General features: G+C 40.9%; 1 protein-coding gene and 1 long non-coding RNA gene across 5 annotated transcripts in view; one reads left to right on the top strand and one right to left on the bottom strand.

The window, feature by feature from the left end:
• SLX9 (SLX9 ribosome biogenesis factor) overlaps window positions 1-4,702 on the top strand; it is a 150,456-nt gene extending 145,754 nt beyond the window's left edge. For both annotated transcript variants that reach the window (XM_072995907.2, XM_072995832.2), the window contains one exon: window positions 898-4,702. In XM_072995907.2, the coding sequence (XP_072852008.1) occupies window positions 898-934 (37 nt within the window). In that variant the 3' untranslated portion in view covers window positions 935-4,702. The remainder of the gene's footprint in view (window positions 1-897) is intronic.
• The window catches only part of LOC140706060 (uncharacterized), a 45,766-nt gene extending 30,735 nt beyond the window's left edge, over window positions 1-15,031 (bottom strand). Inside the window, exon 1 of one of the 3 annotated variants that reach the window (XR_013537754.1) lies at window positions 9,586-15,031. This is a non-coding gene — a long non-coding RNA (uncharacterized LOC140706060). The remainder of the gene's footprint in view (window positions 1-9,585) is intronic. The other 2 variants (XR_012085792.2, XR_013537753.1) reach the window with 2 other exon arrangements.
• Window positions 15,032-15,035: the final 4 nt, after the last annotated feature.

Below are 15,035 nucleotides of genomic sequence, written 5' to 3'. Positions count from 1 at the left end.
TGATGATGATTAAATCCTCTGCGAGCTAGCAAAAATTAATGCAACTTGCTTGGCATGTTGGACACCTTACTACTCCCTATACCACACCATGGCTGGAGTGCAATGTGTTCCAGCAAAAATAGTGCACATCTTTATCAAATTTGGTGCATCCTGCTAGTTCGGTACACAGCCTGTGTAGATTCAATAATATTTTTAACTCAAATAATGATTTCCTGAATTTCAAATCAAGGGGGTAATGTCGGCATGTATAAATTTGGGGGGGGGGGGAAGGTAAAAAAGTTCCCTAACCCCTGCCCTAATTGCTCTCTATCCGCCGACCAAGCACTCCCCACAAAGAGGTTAGGCTGTGACATCCATGATTTTGCAAATAGACTTCCATGATTTTTGTTTTTAGACTTCTCATAATTGAGTTGTAAGTTTTTTTTAGTTTTTATTTATCTAAAACATAAACAACCAAGGAAGACTAGGGGACGTGGAAAGTCAAAGGAGTAAAGGTTAATACACTTAATGTAAAATGTATTGAGGTAAATGGAGAGGTTCTGGTATCATTACGTTTTAGTAGAAAAAGATAAGCATTAATGGGTAAACTAGAAAGAAAAGGAGGGAAGAAGGGATGAGAATGGAATGGTATTATATGAAGAAGATATAATGAGAGTTAAAGGGAAATACCCAGTGAGGGTAACTTTAGGCAGTGAAGGAGATAAAAGAGAAGGGGAGGAATAATCGGGAATAGATAATAGTAAATGGGACACAAAAAGGGGAAGACCGAATATAGAGGAATAAATTGGAAATAGATGTATAAATATAGATGGGAAAAATCTGGGAAGAAACATTTTAAAAAATTATGAAAATTAGATACTGACATTCCCTTCTCATGCTTTGTTTTTTTATATACAGTGGTGCCTTGCTTAACGAGTGCCTCGCTCAACGATGAATTTGCATAACGATGGCCTTTGCTGGAAATTTTGCCGCCTCACTTAACGATGTTTCCTATGGGGGATTTTTGCATAACAATGTTTGGGACCTTGCTTCACTTAACGATGACAGTTTTAGGTCCCCTGTTTCGCTTAACGTTTTTTTTGACAGCCCTGTTTTCGCTATTTTAAAAATATTCTAAAATGTTTAAAAATGTTTAAAATGCTTGGAATCGTTAGTGCACATTAATAAAACATTCGTTAAAGTAATTTGGCTTCGTTCTGAGTCTTTTTGAATTTTTGGTGATTTTTTTTCACCATTGAAATGTATTGAATAGGCTCCTATTGGAACGCATTAACCGGTTTTCAATGCATTCCTATGGGAAATGGTGTTTCACTTAACAATGTTTTCACATAACGATGTTTTTAATGGAACCAATTAACATCGTTATGCGAGGCACCACTTTATATATATTTTTATATTTTGCTTTTACTATTATTACTAATATTTACATTGCTTTTCCTGTGTATGTTGTAATAGTAGATATAAAAAAATACAGTATAGATTTATATAATACTATAAGGCAAGATAGGGAGAGAGTCGCAGCGGATTGAGACAGACATGTTCCCCCCCCCCCCAGGGTCAGTGGAAAAGACCTGAAGAATTTTTGCGGAGTACAGGGGGGGGAGAAATATTAGTAGTGGGGAAGCACGAGGTAGATAAATGTATTAGGAATTTAAAAGGTTTATTTTTATTTTTATTTTTTTGTAATCAGGGGAGCGACGGTTACACCAATCAGGACTAGTATTAGTAGTAAAAAAATAATAACAAACAAATCGAAATATGGTTAAACATTTAACTTTGTAACGTGGAACGTAAAAGGCCTGGGATCCAATTCAAAGAGGGCTAAGATACAGAATTTATTGAATAAAAGCAATAATTATATTGTATTTCTGCAAGAAACTCATCAAAAAAGGAAGGCTTCAATGAATTAAAAGGTAAATGGATTCAAATTTATGAAAAATCATTTGGAAGCTCTAAGTCTCGAGGCGTGGCAATATTAATTTCAAAAAAGTGTGAATTTCAGATTGAAAAAATAGAAAAAGATACTCAAGGTAGATATTTGATAATACAAGGTAAAATGAGAGGGGAAGAGATCACGCTTGTAAATGTGTATGCACCTAATGAGGGACAATATATTGAGAAAGCTGGAGAAATTGAGGAAAGGGTTAGTAATACAGTGGTGCCTCGCTTAACGAGCGCACCGTATAACGATTAAATCGCATAGCGATCCGTTTTTTCGGATCGCTAATGCGATCGCACAACGTTGTTCCCATAGGGAAAAATTCGCTTTGCGAAGACCGGTAAGCGTTTCGCTTACTGATCTTCGCAAAACGACCCCCGCCGATCAGCTGTTCGGCGGCCAAAATGGCCGCCGGAAGCCGGGAAATGGCCTAAAATGGCCGCGCGCAGCGTTTTCGCGCCCTCGTTAAGCGAGGCGAGGGCGCGAAAATGGCTGCCGGCCATCCTGAAGCTTCGCTGAACGGTGAGTATTTGGCCTATTTGGAACGCATTAAACGATGTTTAATGCGTTCCAATAGAAATCGCTGCCCCGTTCAGCGATGCTTCAGCATAGCGAAGGTTAATCCGGAATGGATTAACCTCGCTATGCGAGGCACCACTGTATTAACAGGAGATTTCAATATGGTAATGGATTCGACGAAAGATAAATCAAAGCTGCAGATTGGGGAAAGGAAGGCTAAAATTACAGGTTTTAATAGATTAATAAGTAAAACTGATTTGAAAGATGTATGGAGAGAGTTAAAAGGGGATGAAAGAAGATTCTCTTTTTACTCACAGGTGCATAACACATATTCAAGAATAGATTACATATTTGTATCTAAGGACTTGTTGCCTAGAGTAAACGATACAGTCATTGATGTTACAGTATACAAATTTCAGATCACGCCAGAGTGAAAATGGAGCTGATGTTTAAATGTGATTATAAGGTGGTAAATAGGTGGAGAATGGATACAAGTATATTTAGAAACCCAAACCTAATTGAAAAATTTCAAAAAGATTTATATGAAACATGGGAAATAAACGAGAAAGGGGGAGGTCAACCTAAGGTAATATGGGATGTAATGAAATCTGTGGCAAGAGGGTATGCATGTAAAATGTCATATATGTTAAAGAAAAATCAGGGGAAAAGAATACAGGAATTAGAAGATAATATAAAGGAATTAGAAAAGATAGTTATAAAAACTAGGGCTAAAAAGCAATAATAGAATTACAAGCAAAGAGAAAGGAGTTGGAAGGAATCCATTTGGAAAAGGTACAAAGAAATTTAATATACTTAAAAAAATAAATTATTTCGAATTTAGTAATAAGAATTCTAAATTATTAGCCAATGAGTCTTCTAAAAAAAAGAATAAAAGTAATATAGGTGTAATACAGGACATGAAGGGGAAAAGATGTAATAAAACAAAGGAGAAGCTTGAAGCTTTTCAAATGTTTTATAAAACTCTATATAGTAGTAAAAATCCTTCCACAATAAAAATTGAAGAGTATATTAAAAATAACTTTAATAAGAAAATTTTAGACAATGATAAAAATGTGATGGAGCAGATGATTACGGATAAGGAAACTGGGGAGATTATAAATAAATTAAAAGTAGGAAATGTGATGATTTGTGTTTTTATGAGATGCTAGAATGGGTTTTGTAGTCATTTAATATTGTCTTGACAGCATCCATCTTGATTTAAAGTCTGCTCTGTAGCAGGAAAGTTTTTCATGATGTTTCAGAGAAGTTTCGCTCTCTGGTTATCTCGTTGCTAAGATGAGCAGAGAGCAGAGACTTTCATAGTCAAAATAATTCTGCCACAAAACATGATAACAACTCTCAAGCTCTCATGAGAAAGTTAGGTGGGACAACAAGACCCAGGAGGGGGTGTTCCTTATGAAGAATTCTGGGAAGAAGAAGGAAGTTGGTAAGAGGTTGGAAAAAGATGGAGTTGGACTGAAAAAGGTCAGACACGTGCTTTTTCCCATAATGGATTATAACTTTGCTATGGACTATTTTTCCTACCAGTTCTGGAGAAGAGGACAATAGAAGAAGAAGAATATAGATGGAGGAAGATTATTGCAAGAGGTCCCATCCATGGTGGTGGGGACACAGTTATATTGTATTTTGATTTGTGTATTTTATGTTTATGTTTTAGTTAATAAAAAGATAATTTAAAAAAAGAACTGACACCAAAGAAAGATGTTTTTCTCATTATATGGGACTGGAATGCTAAAGTAGGGAGTCAAGAGATAAAAGGAGCAACAGTTAAGTTTGTCCTTGGAGTTCAAAATGAAGCAGGGCAAAGGCTAATAGAGTTTTGTCAAGAGAACAAGCTAGTCATCACAAACACTCTTTTCCAAAAACACAAGAGGCGACTCTACACATGGATATCACCAGATGGGCAATACCGAAATCAGATTGATTATACTCTCTGCAGCCAAAGATGGAGAAGCTCTATACGGTCAGCAAAAACAAGACCTGGAGCTGATTGTGGCTCTGATCATCAGCTTCTCATAGCAAAATTCAAGCTTAAACTGAAGAGAGTAGGAAAAAACACTGGGCTAGTCAGGTATAATCTAAACCAAACCCCTTATGAATACACAGTGGAAGTGAAGAACAGATTGAAGGAACCAGATTTGGTGGACAGAGTGCCTGAAGAACTATGGATGGAGGCCTGTAATATTGTACAGGAGGCAGCAACAAAAACCATCCCAAAGAAAAGGAAATGCAAGAAAGTAAAGTGGCTGTCCAATGAGGCCCCAGAAATAGCATAGAGGAGAAGGGAAGCTAAATGCAAGGGAGATAGGGAAAGTTACAGAAAATTGAATGCAGACTTCCAAAGAATAGCAAGGAGAGACAAGAGGGCCTTCTTAAATGAACAGTGCAAAGATATAGAGGAAAGTAATAGAAGGGGAAAAATCAGAGATCTGTTCAAGAAAACTGGAGATTTTAAAGGAACATTTTGTGGAAAGATGGACATGATAAAGGACAAAAATGGTAGGGACCCTCCGGAAGCAGCAGACATCAAAAAGAGGTGGCAAGAATACACAGAGAAATTATACAAGAAATATTTGGATGTTCTGGACAATCCAGATAGTTTGGTTGCCGACCTTGAGCCAGACAATCTGGAGAGTGAAGTAAAGTGGGCCTTAGAAAGCATGGCTAACAACAAGGCAAATGGAGGGGATGGCATTCTAGTGGAACTATTTAAAATCTTAAAAGATGAGGCTGTTAAGGTGCTATACTCAATATGCCAGCAAGTTTGGAAAACTCAGCAGTGGCCAGAGGATGGGAAAAGATCAGTCTACATCCCAATCCCAAAGAAGGGAGGTGCCAAAGAATGCTCCAACTACCGCACAATTGCACTCATTTCAACGCTGGCAAGCTTATGCTCAAAATCCTCCAAGATAAGCTTCAGCAGTATGTGGACCGAGAACTCCCAGAAGTACACGCTGGATTTCGAAGGGGCAGAGGAACTAGAGACCAAATTGCTAACATGCACTGGATTATGGAGAAAGCCAGAGTTCCAGAAAAATATCTACTTCTGCTTCATTGTGTGGACCACAGCAAACTATGGCCAGTTCTTAAAGAAATGGGAGTGCCTGACCACGTTATCCATCTCCTGAGAAACCTATACATGGGACAGGAAGCAACAGTTAGAACTAGATTTAACTTATATACACAATACATCATGCGAAAGGCAGGTCCGGATGAATCTGAAGACGGAATTAAGATTGCCGGAAGAAATATCAACAACCTCAGATATGCAGATGATACCACTCTGATGGCAGAAAGTGAGGAGGAACTAAAGAACCTCTTAATGAGTGTGAAAGAGGAGAGCGCAAAAATGGTCTGAAGCTCAACATCAAAAAAACTAAGATCATGGCCACCGGTCCCATCACCTCCTGGCAAATAGAAGGGGAAGATATGGAGGTAGTGACAGATTTTACTTTCCTGGCTCCATCATCACTGCGGATGGGGACAGCAGCAATGAAATTAAAAGACTCTTGCTTCTTGGGAGGAAAGCAATGACAAACCTCGAGAGCATCTTAAAAACCAGAGACATGACCTTGCCGACAAAGGTCCGCATAGTCAAAGCTATGGTTTTTCCAGTAGCGATGTACTGAAGATGTACTGAGAGCTGGACCATAAAGAAGGCTGACTGCTGAAAAATTGATGGTTTTGAATTGTGCTGCTGGAGGAGACTCTTGAGAGTCCCCCGGACTGCAAGAACAATCCTATCCATCCTGAAGGAAATCAAGCCTGAGTGCTCACTGGAAGGAGAGATATTAAAGCTGAGGCTCCAATACTTTGGCCATCTCATGAGAAGAGAAGACTCCCTGGAAATGAACCTGATGTTGGGAAAGTGTGAAGGCAAGAGGAGAAGGGGATGACAGAGGATGAGATGGTTGGACAGTGTGAGCGAAGCTACCAACATGAATTTGACCAAACTCTGGGAGGCAGTGAAAGACAGGAGGGCCTGGTGTGCTCTGTGTGATGATTTGTGTTTTTATGTGTATTAGAATGGGATATGTAGTCCTAAGATTGTCCCGATAGCATCCATCTTGATTTAAAGTCTGTTCTGTAGTAGGAAAGTTTTTCATGCTGTTTCAGAGAAGCTTCGCTCTCTGGTTATCTCGTTGCTAAGATGAGCAGAGAGCAGAGACTTTCGTAGTCAAAATAATTCTGCCACAAAGTATGATAACAACTGAAGCTCCATGAGAAAGTTAGGTGGGACAACAAGACCCAGGAGGGGGTGTTCCTTATGAAGAATTCTGGGAAGAAGAAGGAAGTTGGTAGGGAGTTGAAAAAAAAGATGGAGTTGGACTGAGAAAGGTCAGACATGTGCTTTTTCCCATAATGGATTGTAGCTTTGCTATGGACTATTTTTCCTACCATGGACTGATGGAAGTCAACTGGTTTTCATCTAGCATCAGCCTATGAAGACCCAAGACACGTGAGATGGACTGTGTTATGCTTTTTATTAGTTAGCATAATTCTATTTCTTTATTTTTCCAGCTGGAGTGGGGAGGGGAGTATTCCGTTTGTCTTGATATGAAAATGTACCTACTGAACTATTTTACTATCAACTGAAACCTTTACTAAAGCAATTCTTTTCAATAAAGCAGTAATGATTTGATCTGCATGCATTAGTCCTTGTACAGACTAGCTGAATGTCTAATTGGCCATGTGTGTTTGCTACCAAAGATTTAGAGCCAGATTATTCTGAGTATAACTCATGGATTTGTCTGTGTGTGTTGCTTTCTTAATAAAGGAGATCGGCTTTTGAAGAAGAAGTTTAGACAGGACCTTGCTGAGACCTAAGTGGCTCTGCTCAGCAGTCAGAGGTTTGTCTGGATTTCGGACTCATCCCAGTCTCCGGCACCCCCATAAATCTCTTTGGAGATAAGGGGCTGCTTACACTCTGGTCCATAGGGTCACGAAGAATAGCACACGACTTAACAACTAAACAACAACAATATTTAGAAAGCTTATTAAGTACCTTGAAATCCTACACTGGTTTCCTCCAAAGTAAACCACCCTCAGAAAAGCAGCTATATATAGGACTACAGACTTTTAATATGTGATGAAGTGTATTTTTCTAATTGGAGATGGGTTATGTAGTCATGTTTTAACCATAGAGAAATCCATTTTGAGTCTGACACAGGCTAAGTTCTGGAAAATTACTAGTAGTTATTTTCAGCTTCATGTCGCCAACCTTATCGCTGCAGCTGGAGAGAAAAGGGAAGAAGAGAGTTTTGGGTATCTGAAAACATGGCGTTGAATATCTTTGATCCAGACGAAGGAACCTGATTTAACAATATGGACTGCGTAAGAATATCGTTTGTTTTCCTTAGTTTATAGTTTAGATTTTGTTTTGTTCAATAGTTAATTTTTATAGAAGGTGCTGAAACGTTATGCTGTTGTTTAGAAATGAAACTGTAGAGAAATGTTTTCTTTATTCACTTAAATAAATTCATATTGTTGAATAATTGGCCTTTCTAGTCCTTTGAACAGAACAGTTTCCCTATAGATAACGAATTTGGCCTTACGTTACCAAAATTGAGTCATTGAACAGTAAAGATACGGTATTAAGTGGTTTCTTTTTAGTAAAATCGAAACATACTTAAATGCAGGTTTTCCAAGAGTTCATGTCCCGGAACTGTGTTTGACTCAAGCAGTTAACTTCAATCGGGAGTGAAGGAAGCCTGGATTTTCCTGTTTCGTGGTTTTTGCTCTCATTTATGAGACCAATAACTGACATAATACACAGTGTATACACATTTTACACACTACATAAAGTGTATACACACATTTCACTTATTTGAAATGTAGTGTTGGAAAAGAGTTTTACAGATAGCTTGACTTGTCAGAGAGATAAGTAAAGCAAATTAAGTGTGGACTTTCACTAGAACCTAAAATAACCAAACAAAGTGTATTGTACTACAGTGGCATTATGAGAAGACAAGCTCACTGGAAAGGCAGCAATGGAGGAAAAAGTGCAATACAGTAGGAAAAGAGGAAGAATGCACGAGATCGATTGACTCAATAAAGAAAGCCATAGTCTTTGTTTGTAAGACCTTTCGTTTGGTGTTACAGTCAACGCAGGACCAGAAGCAGAGAGATAGGGATTCAGATTTGGGGAATAAACTATGATACTCTTGCCTGCTTTGGGGATGAGAAATAGAGGAACACAATTGCTACACACTTCGGACATCTAGTCCCAGCTGTGTTGGTTGTCTTTTACTAGGTGTTTGCTGTTAGAGAGACTCTTCTAAATATTCCAGTTTTGCCCAGTACAAATTCAGCATCTAAACAGAATCTTGAAGTACAGTGGTGCCCCGCATAGCGAGGTTAATCCGTTCCGGATTAACCTTCGCTATGTGAAAACTTTGCTAAACGGAACAGGGAAGCCCATTGGAACGCATTAAACATTGTTTAATGTGTTCCAAATGGGCACAAAACTCACAGTTTAGCGAAGTTTCCAGGGTCCGGCAGCCATTTTCGTGCCCTCGGTAAGCGAGGGGAGGGCGCGAAAACACTGCGCGTGGCCATTCTGGGCGTCCGGCGGCCATTTTGAAACCGCCAAACAGCTGATCTGCGGGCGTCGCAAAGCGAAGATCGGTAAGCGAAACGCTTACCGATCTTCGCTATGCGAGTTTTGCCCACTGGGACTGACGCTATGCCTCCACCTTAGCGATCCCGAAAACGGGATCACTATGTGGATTCGTCATTATACGGTGCGCTCGTTAAGCGAGGCACCACTGTACTTGCTCTTCTCAGCAGAAACTGCAGAGCTAAATTTTGAAGGTTGCTTTTTTCATGGAGTCTCTTTCTCTCCCCCCCCTTTCATACACACACACACACACACACACACACACACACACAATTTTCAACAATCAGTTGCTTCAGTTCAGTGTGTCTATTTCCTCTCACTACGTTTAAACAATCTTGATGAAACCACCCGGTCCCTCTCTTGCACCTTCCTGCCTTAATCAGAACCTACTTTCCTTGTACTTACCTCCTTTTTTCATGGCTTTATGAAAGTCACTCTCTCACACACATATGCCCACCCTCGCTCCCTAAATTTTCTACAATCTTACCTTTAAACAAGCTTGATGAATCCAGCCTTTCTTCTCTCACACCTTCCTTCCCGCCTTATTCAGCTACAGGGGAAGTAGTCATTCACAAGCCAGATTGACTGCCCTGGGCTGTTCTACAGTTGTAAACAATAAAGCCGGTTTATCTCCGATCTCTAAAAGAACTGATCTACAACTGCCGCAACCAAGGAATGTAGCAGGGAGAAGTGGCTTACAGTTTGAGGTTCAGCTGCAGGGGTGGGGCATGAGGGTGTGTGGGGGGTTAGCACTCTGCTCATTACCCCTAGGGTTTTCATTTTTACCCCATTTGGGGTAAATTACCCATTCCCCAACCACTGCTCTGATCACTGGGGCGAAAGAGCTACAAAGAAGCAGCCTCTTCGCCACCAATGGTTAGCAATTTGAATTCCCCCTGCCTTTTTTGTCCCTAACTCGAAGCTCCAGTCGCAAGTTGGAGCAAAATTTTGCAGCCGGAGCTGGTTGTAACTTGAATTGGCTGTAAGTCGAGGCATCACTGCACACACTGTACTTAAATACTGAACACTTATAGCATATTTCATTCAAAGTAAGCATTTTTAGCTCTTGTTAAATTAAACAGGAAAAATGAAAAGATGTTTTCAACTGAAAGGACTAGGTTTAATTTTAGCATGCCCCATGATTCACTAGGTAAACACATTTATTGTTTCCCTAAAGTCAAATAGAAAAATATGAAATTCAAATATTTATGTACATATATGTAATTTATGTATATATACATGATCATTTTTTAAGATCAGAATCTGCATTTGAATTGCCTGAACCAAGCTAATGGTGGAGAGTTGAATCTAAGTGATAAAAAGAGCAACCAACACTGAATTACTGAATTATAGGGCTAGAAGGGGCACCAAATGAAGGGAAGTCCTCTCTCAGTGCAGGAAATTCACAGCTAAAGCATCCCTGACAGGTGCCCATCCAACCTTTGTTTAAAAACTACCACCAAATGGGAGTCCACCACTCTCCAAGGCAGTCTATTCCACTGTTGAACGGTCCTTACTGTCAAGAAGTAGTTCTTAATGTCTAGGTAAAATCTCCATTATTGTAATTCAAATCCATTACTTCTGATTCTATTCTCTTGAGCTAAAAACAAAACAAAAAACAGGAAACCCAAGCTTGCTCCATCTTCCATGTAACAGACATTCAAATATTTGAACATGGCTTTCTTGGGCTCCATGATCACTGCAGATAGTGACAGCAGCCCCCAAATTAAAATATGCCTACTTCTTGAGAGGAAAGCGATGACAAACCTCGACGGCATCTTAAAAAGCAGAGACATCACCTTGCAAACAAAAGTATGCATAGTCAAAGCTAGGTTTTTCCTGTAGTGATGTATGGAAGTGAGAGCTGGACCATAAAGAAAGCTGATCACTGAAGAATTGATGCTTTTGAAGTGTGGAGCTGGAGGAGGCTCTTGAGAGTTCCCTGGACTGCAAGGAGAACAAACCTATCCATTTTGAAGGAGATCAACCCTGAGTGCTCCCTGGAAGGACAGATCCTGAAGCTAAGGCTCCAATACTTTGGTCATTTCATGAGAGGAGAAGACTCCCTGGAAAAGACCCTGATGTTAGGAAAGTGTGAAAGCAAGAGGAGAAGGGGATGACACTGGTTGGACAGTGTGAGCGAAGCTACCAACATGAATTTGACCCAACTCCGGGAGGCAGTGGAAGACAGGAGGGCCTGGCGTGCTCTGGTCCATGGGGTCACGAAGAGTCGGACACGACTAAGTGACTAAACAACAACAAATCATACTGTCTCAGTCTTCATCAGACTCAAAACCCTCTTACACCCTTTCCCTCTGATACTGATGCCAAAGCTCCCTGTTTTGTCAACTGACTACTGAGGTGATGGTCTGTTTAAATCATCACATCTTCACTTATTTCCTCTCTTCCTCTTTTGCTGCCACCAAGTTTTAACTGTTCCTGTGTGTCTATTTAGGCCTTCACTGAAGTCCTTACAACACTGTCCACAGTCAGCCATCAGGCAGTAAGCATCATTCAGGTTGAATAAAACAAAGATGATTTTATTAAAATAACTGTTAAAAAGAACAGTTTAGGCTTTAAATACAATCAACACAATCCTTTATTACCTCTCTCTCCCCCTCCCTATTTTTCTCTCTGACCTCTCTCAAATACCAGACTCCAAAACTACCTTCTCCATACACAAACTCCACTGCATCAGACACAAAACTGATCATTCTAAAACACACATACTCCTTATCCAGCTTCTCTCCTGGCCAATCAGAACCACTCTTATAAACATCCCATGCTTCTGACTCATACCTTCCCATCATATACTTACCAAACCACATATATAATGCATTTAAATGTGATTGGGCACCACACATGCCAAGTTCTCTCAAAGTGTTCTCATAGGGCTTGGTTTCTAAACTTCTTACTATTCTGGTTGTCTTCTTCATTTTAGTTTCTCAATAACCTTCTACGCTTGATCATTGTATTTGTTTCTTGTTCTTTTTTTTTGTTCTTTGTCTTTCTGTACTTGTATAGGTTGTACAAACACAATTAACTTTATTAAACTTAAACAATAACCTTCTTAAACATAAAGTATTACATGGAATTTGTTTTCAGAACTACAGTCATGTGAAAAAGAAAGTACACCTGCTTTGAATTCTATGGTTTCACGTATCAGGACATAATAAAAATCATCTGGTCCTTAGCAAGTCTGAGCATTAGGTAAATACAACCTCAGATAACCAACAACACATGGCATGTTGCATCATGTCATGATTTTATTTTATTTTACAAAAATAAAGCCAAAATGTAGAAGCCATGTGTGAAAAACTAAGTACACTTTATGATTCAAGGCAGTAGTCAAAATTTAAGACTACCAGTGCATGGACGAATGTTATTTCTGACCCTCCTCCAAAAGACCAAACTCAAGCATCTAGTTTATTAGGGAGAACATTTTTATTTTGAAATCCTGTTGCCCAAGTCTTGCAGCAGAATGAGAAAGATGCCATTATCTTTGTGCTAGAGCAGGTGTCTCCAAACCACAGCCTGCAGGCTACATCCAGCCCACCTTACTGTTTTATACGGCCAGTTCCCTTCAGCCTGTGCGCGCAGGGGGGCATGCATGGAGTGCATCCATGTGCGCATGCAGCCACACGTTCCTGTTCCTTTGGCCCTCAAAAATGTTGAAAATGTCCGGTGTGGCCTTCGTGGTCAAAAGTTTGGAGACCCCTGTGCTAGAGCAATCTCAGGGCAATATAAAACATCTTAGAGCACCCCCAGTTTTAGGATCCTTTAGGATCCACTTCACCATGGGACAAGCTTCAGGAATCACAGAATGTTAAGGAGGAATGATATGAAGCCAGAAAAGTGCTGTCTATATAGGTCTGGCAGGACTGGCAGTGAACAATTTCCAAGGTTTAAATTGTCTCCCTTCTGTTCCACAGTTCCTGCCTGGGACAAAGAAGATCTTCAAAACATGGGGATATTCCAGGGAGTTTTGTTATTGCCCCCAACTGGCAGCCATATGGCATGCCACAAAATTGTGCATTAAGAGTTAAGGCACAGTCTGTATTATCAAATCATAAGCCATCACTGCTTCTAGTTTTTAAAGGGATACACAATTGATTTCCAGAGGAAATCACAGTCCATTCATAACCTCCCAGAAGGCCTAATTGTAACCACTATGGATGTAGAGGTGCTTAATATGCCACATAAAGATGAATTACAAGCCATCAGCAATACCTTTCTGACTGAGATTATGGCACTTTCCCTGAAAAAATCCACAATATTTCCTTAAGCAAAATAGGCAGTGCCTTTATAGACTACTAAAAAAGTCATCATACAATAAATGAGCTTTCATGAATTAAAACACCACTTCACCACATTAGTGTCCAAAATCTAAAGTCTAAATATACATGGCAAGATGGATTTAACCAGGAAAGCTGCTCTTAGATGTTAAGTCCAGCAGTTCTTGGCGAGATGGGTTTCGCCAGGCTTGTCTCTTAGATCAGGGGTCCCCAACCCCCTGTCCGCGGCCCAGTCCATGGCCAGCCTGGGCTGCAGAGACAGCTCTCACCCCCTGCACAGACTCCCCCCCCGCACAGCCCCTTCACGCATGTCTGCCTGTGCACATGCTGTGCAAGTGCCCCACCCCTTCATTCGTGCGAATGTGTGCATGCCGCACGAGTGGGCGCTGCCCCTTTGCGCATCCGCATGAGCATGGAGGGGTGCTCCCCACGCACAGACCCCGTCCCCCCCACAACTGGTCCGCGGTGCCGAAAAGGTTAGGGACCGCTATGTTAGATGAAAGTCAAGTGTCTGGTTGCTGTTTTATGGATACAGCTTAGGAAGCTGTGGAATGAGGATTACAATCCAGTTCTCCAAACAAAGAAGCACAGGCCGTGAGCTTACCCACACCTCTCCATTTTGCCTTTGTTCAAAACAGATATTGTTTCTGCTTGGCCTAAACCTAGTTTAGTCTGCACAATAAATACGTTCCCTCAACGCTACCGTGCAATAGGACAGTATAAGCAACATTTTATATAAAAACACCACTGATCATTACACGATTCAAATTTTCACTTCGTATGCACCACAAAACTTACCCTGTACAGTAGATACTAGGTTTCAGCGACAATGGAATCAACACAAGAGTAAAAAGGTAGAGGCCAGAATCTTGTTGGCAATCTATGGCACTCCCTGGAAAATCTTGTTGGCAATCTATGGCACTCCCTGGAAAATCTTGTTGGCAATCTATGGCACTGGTCTAAACTGGCAATGGTCTAAACTGCAGCTGCAAAGTACTGGTAGTTAACCAGGCGTTTGTTTTTCCCTTTCGATTTTGCCTCACATGCTTGCACAGGCTAAAACAGCGACGTCTTCTAAAACTGAAATAAATGTTAGTATTGAAGAAGCTATAATGCTTGTTTTGTTTTACCTATTCCCAAGAAGGTTTATCTTTTTAACGCGATGATGACTGTCCTTGAAACGTGCAACTTTCAGTATTCTTCCATGAAGGGCTTTCATCACCTCATCACCAATACATTGAAGCGAACCGGGAATCCACTTAGTGAAGTCCACAGCGGATTCACCCTCACCCGCCACAAGCTAACCAGAGGATTCCAGGAGGCACCGGGCAAAGGCAGTCTGCCCCCCCCAATAGCCCCCCCCCCACACACACATCTCGCCTCCCGGGAGCCCTCCCCCTAACTCCCTTTCCGAGCCACTTCCGAGGATGGGCGCGTCACCGCCAGCATCTCTCCAAGGAGTCGGCAACGGCCCTCGGGACAGCAGGCTGTATTTCTAGGCACGCCCACAGTTCCCAGCAATATATGCAGCGTCCTATACTCTTGCGTGTGCTTTTGTACTCTCGGCCAAGCCGCTGACCCGACCAGCTCCAGGGTCGAAAAGGAGCTACAGACCAGGCAGCCCCCACCCCCACCCCCACCC

The sequence above is a fragment of the Pogona vitticeps genome, chromosome 1 (assembly GCF_051106095.1).
Source record: "Pogona vitticeps strain Pit_001003342236 chromosome 1, PviZW2.1, whole genome shotgun sequence".
Classification (NCBI taxonomy): domain Eukaryota; kingdom Metazoa; phylum Chordata; class Lepidosauria; order Squamata; family Agamidae; genus Pogona; species Pogona vitticeps.
The sequence above is the reverse complement of the archived record's forward strand: the minus strand, read 5'-3'. Positions and strand labels throughout refer to the sequence as shown.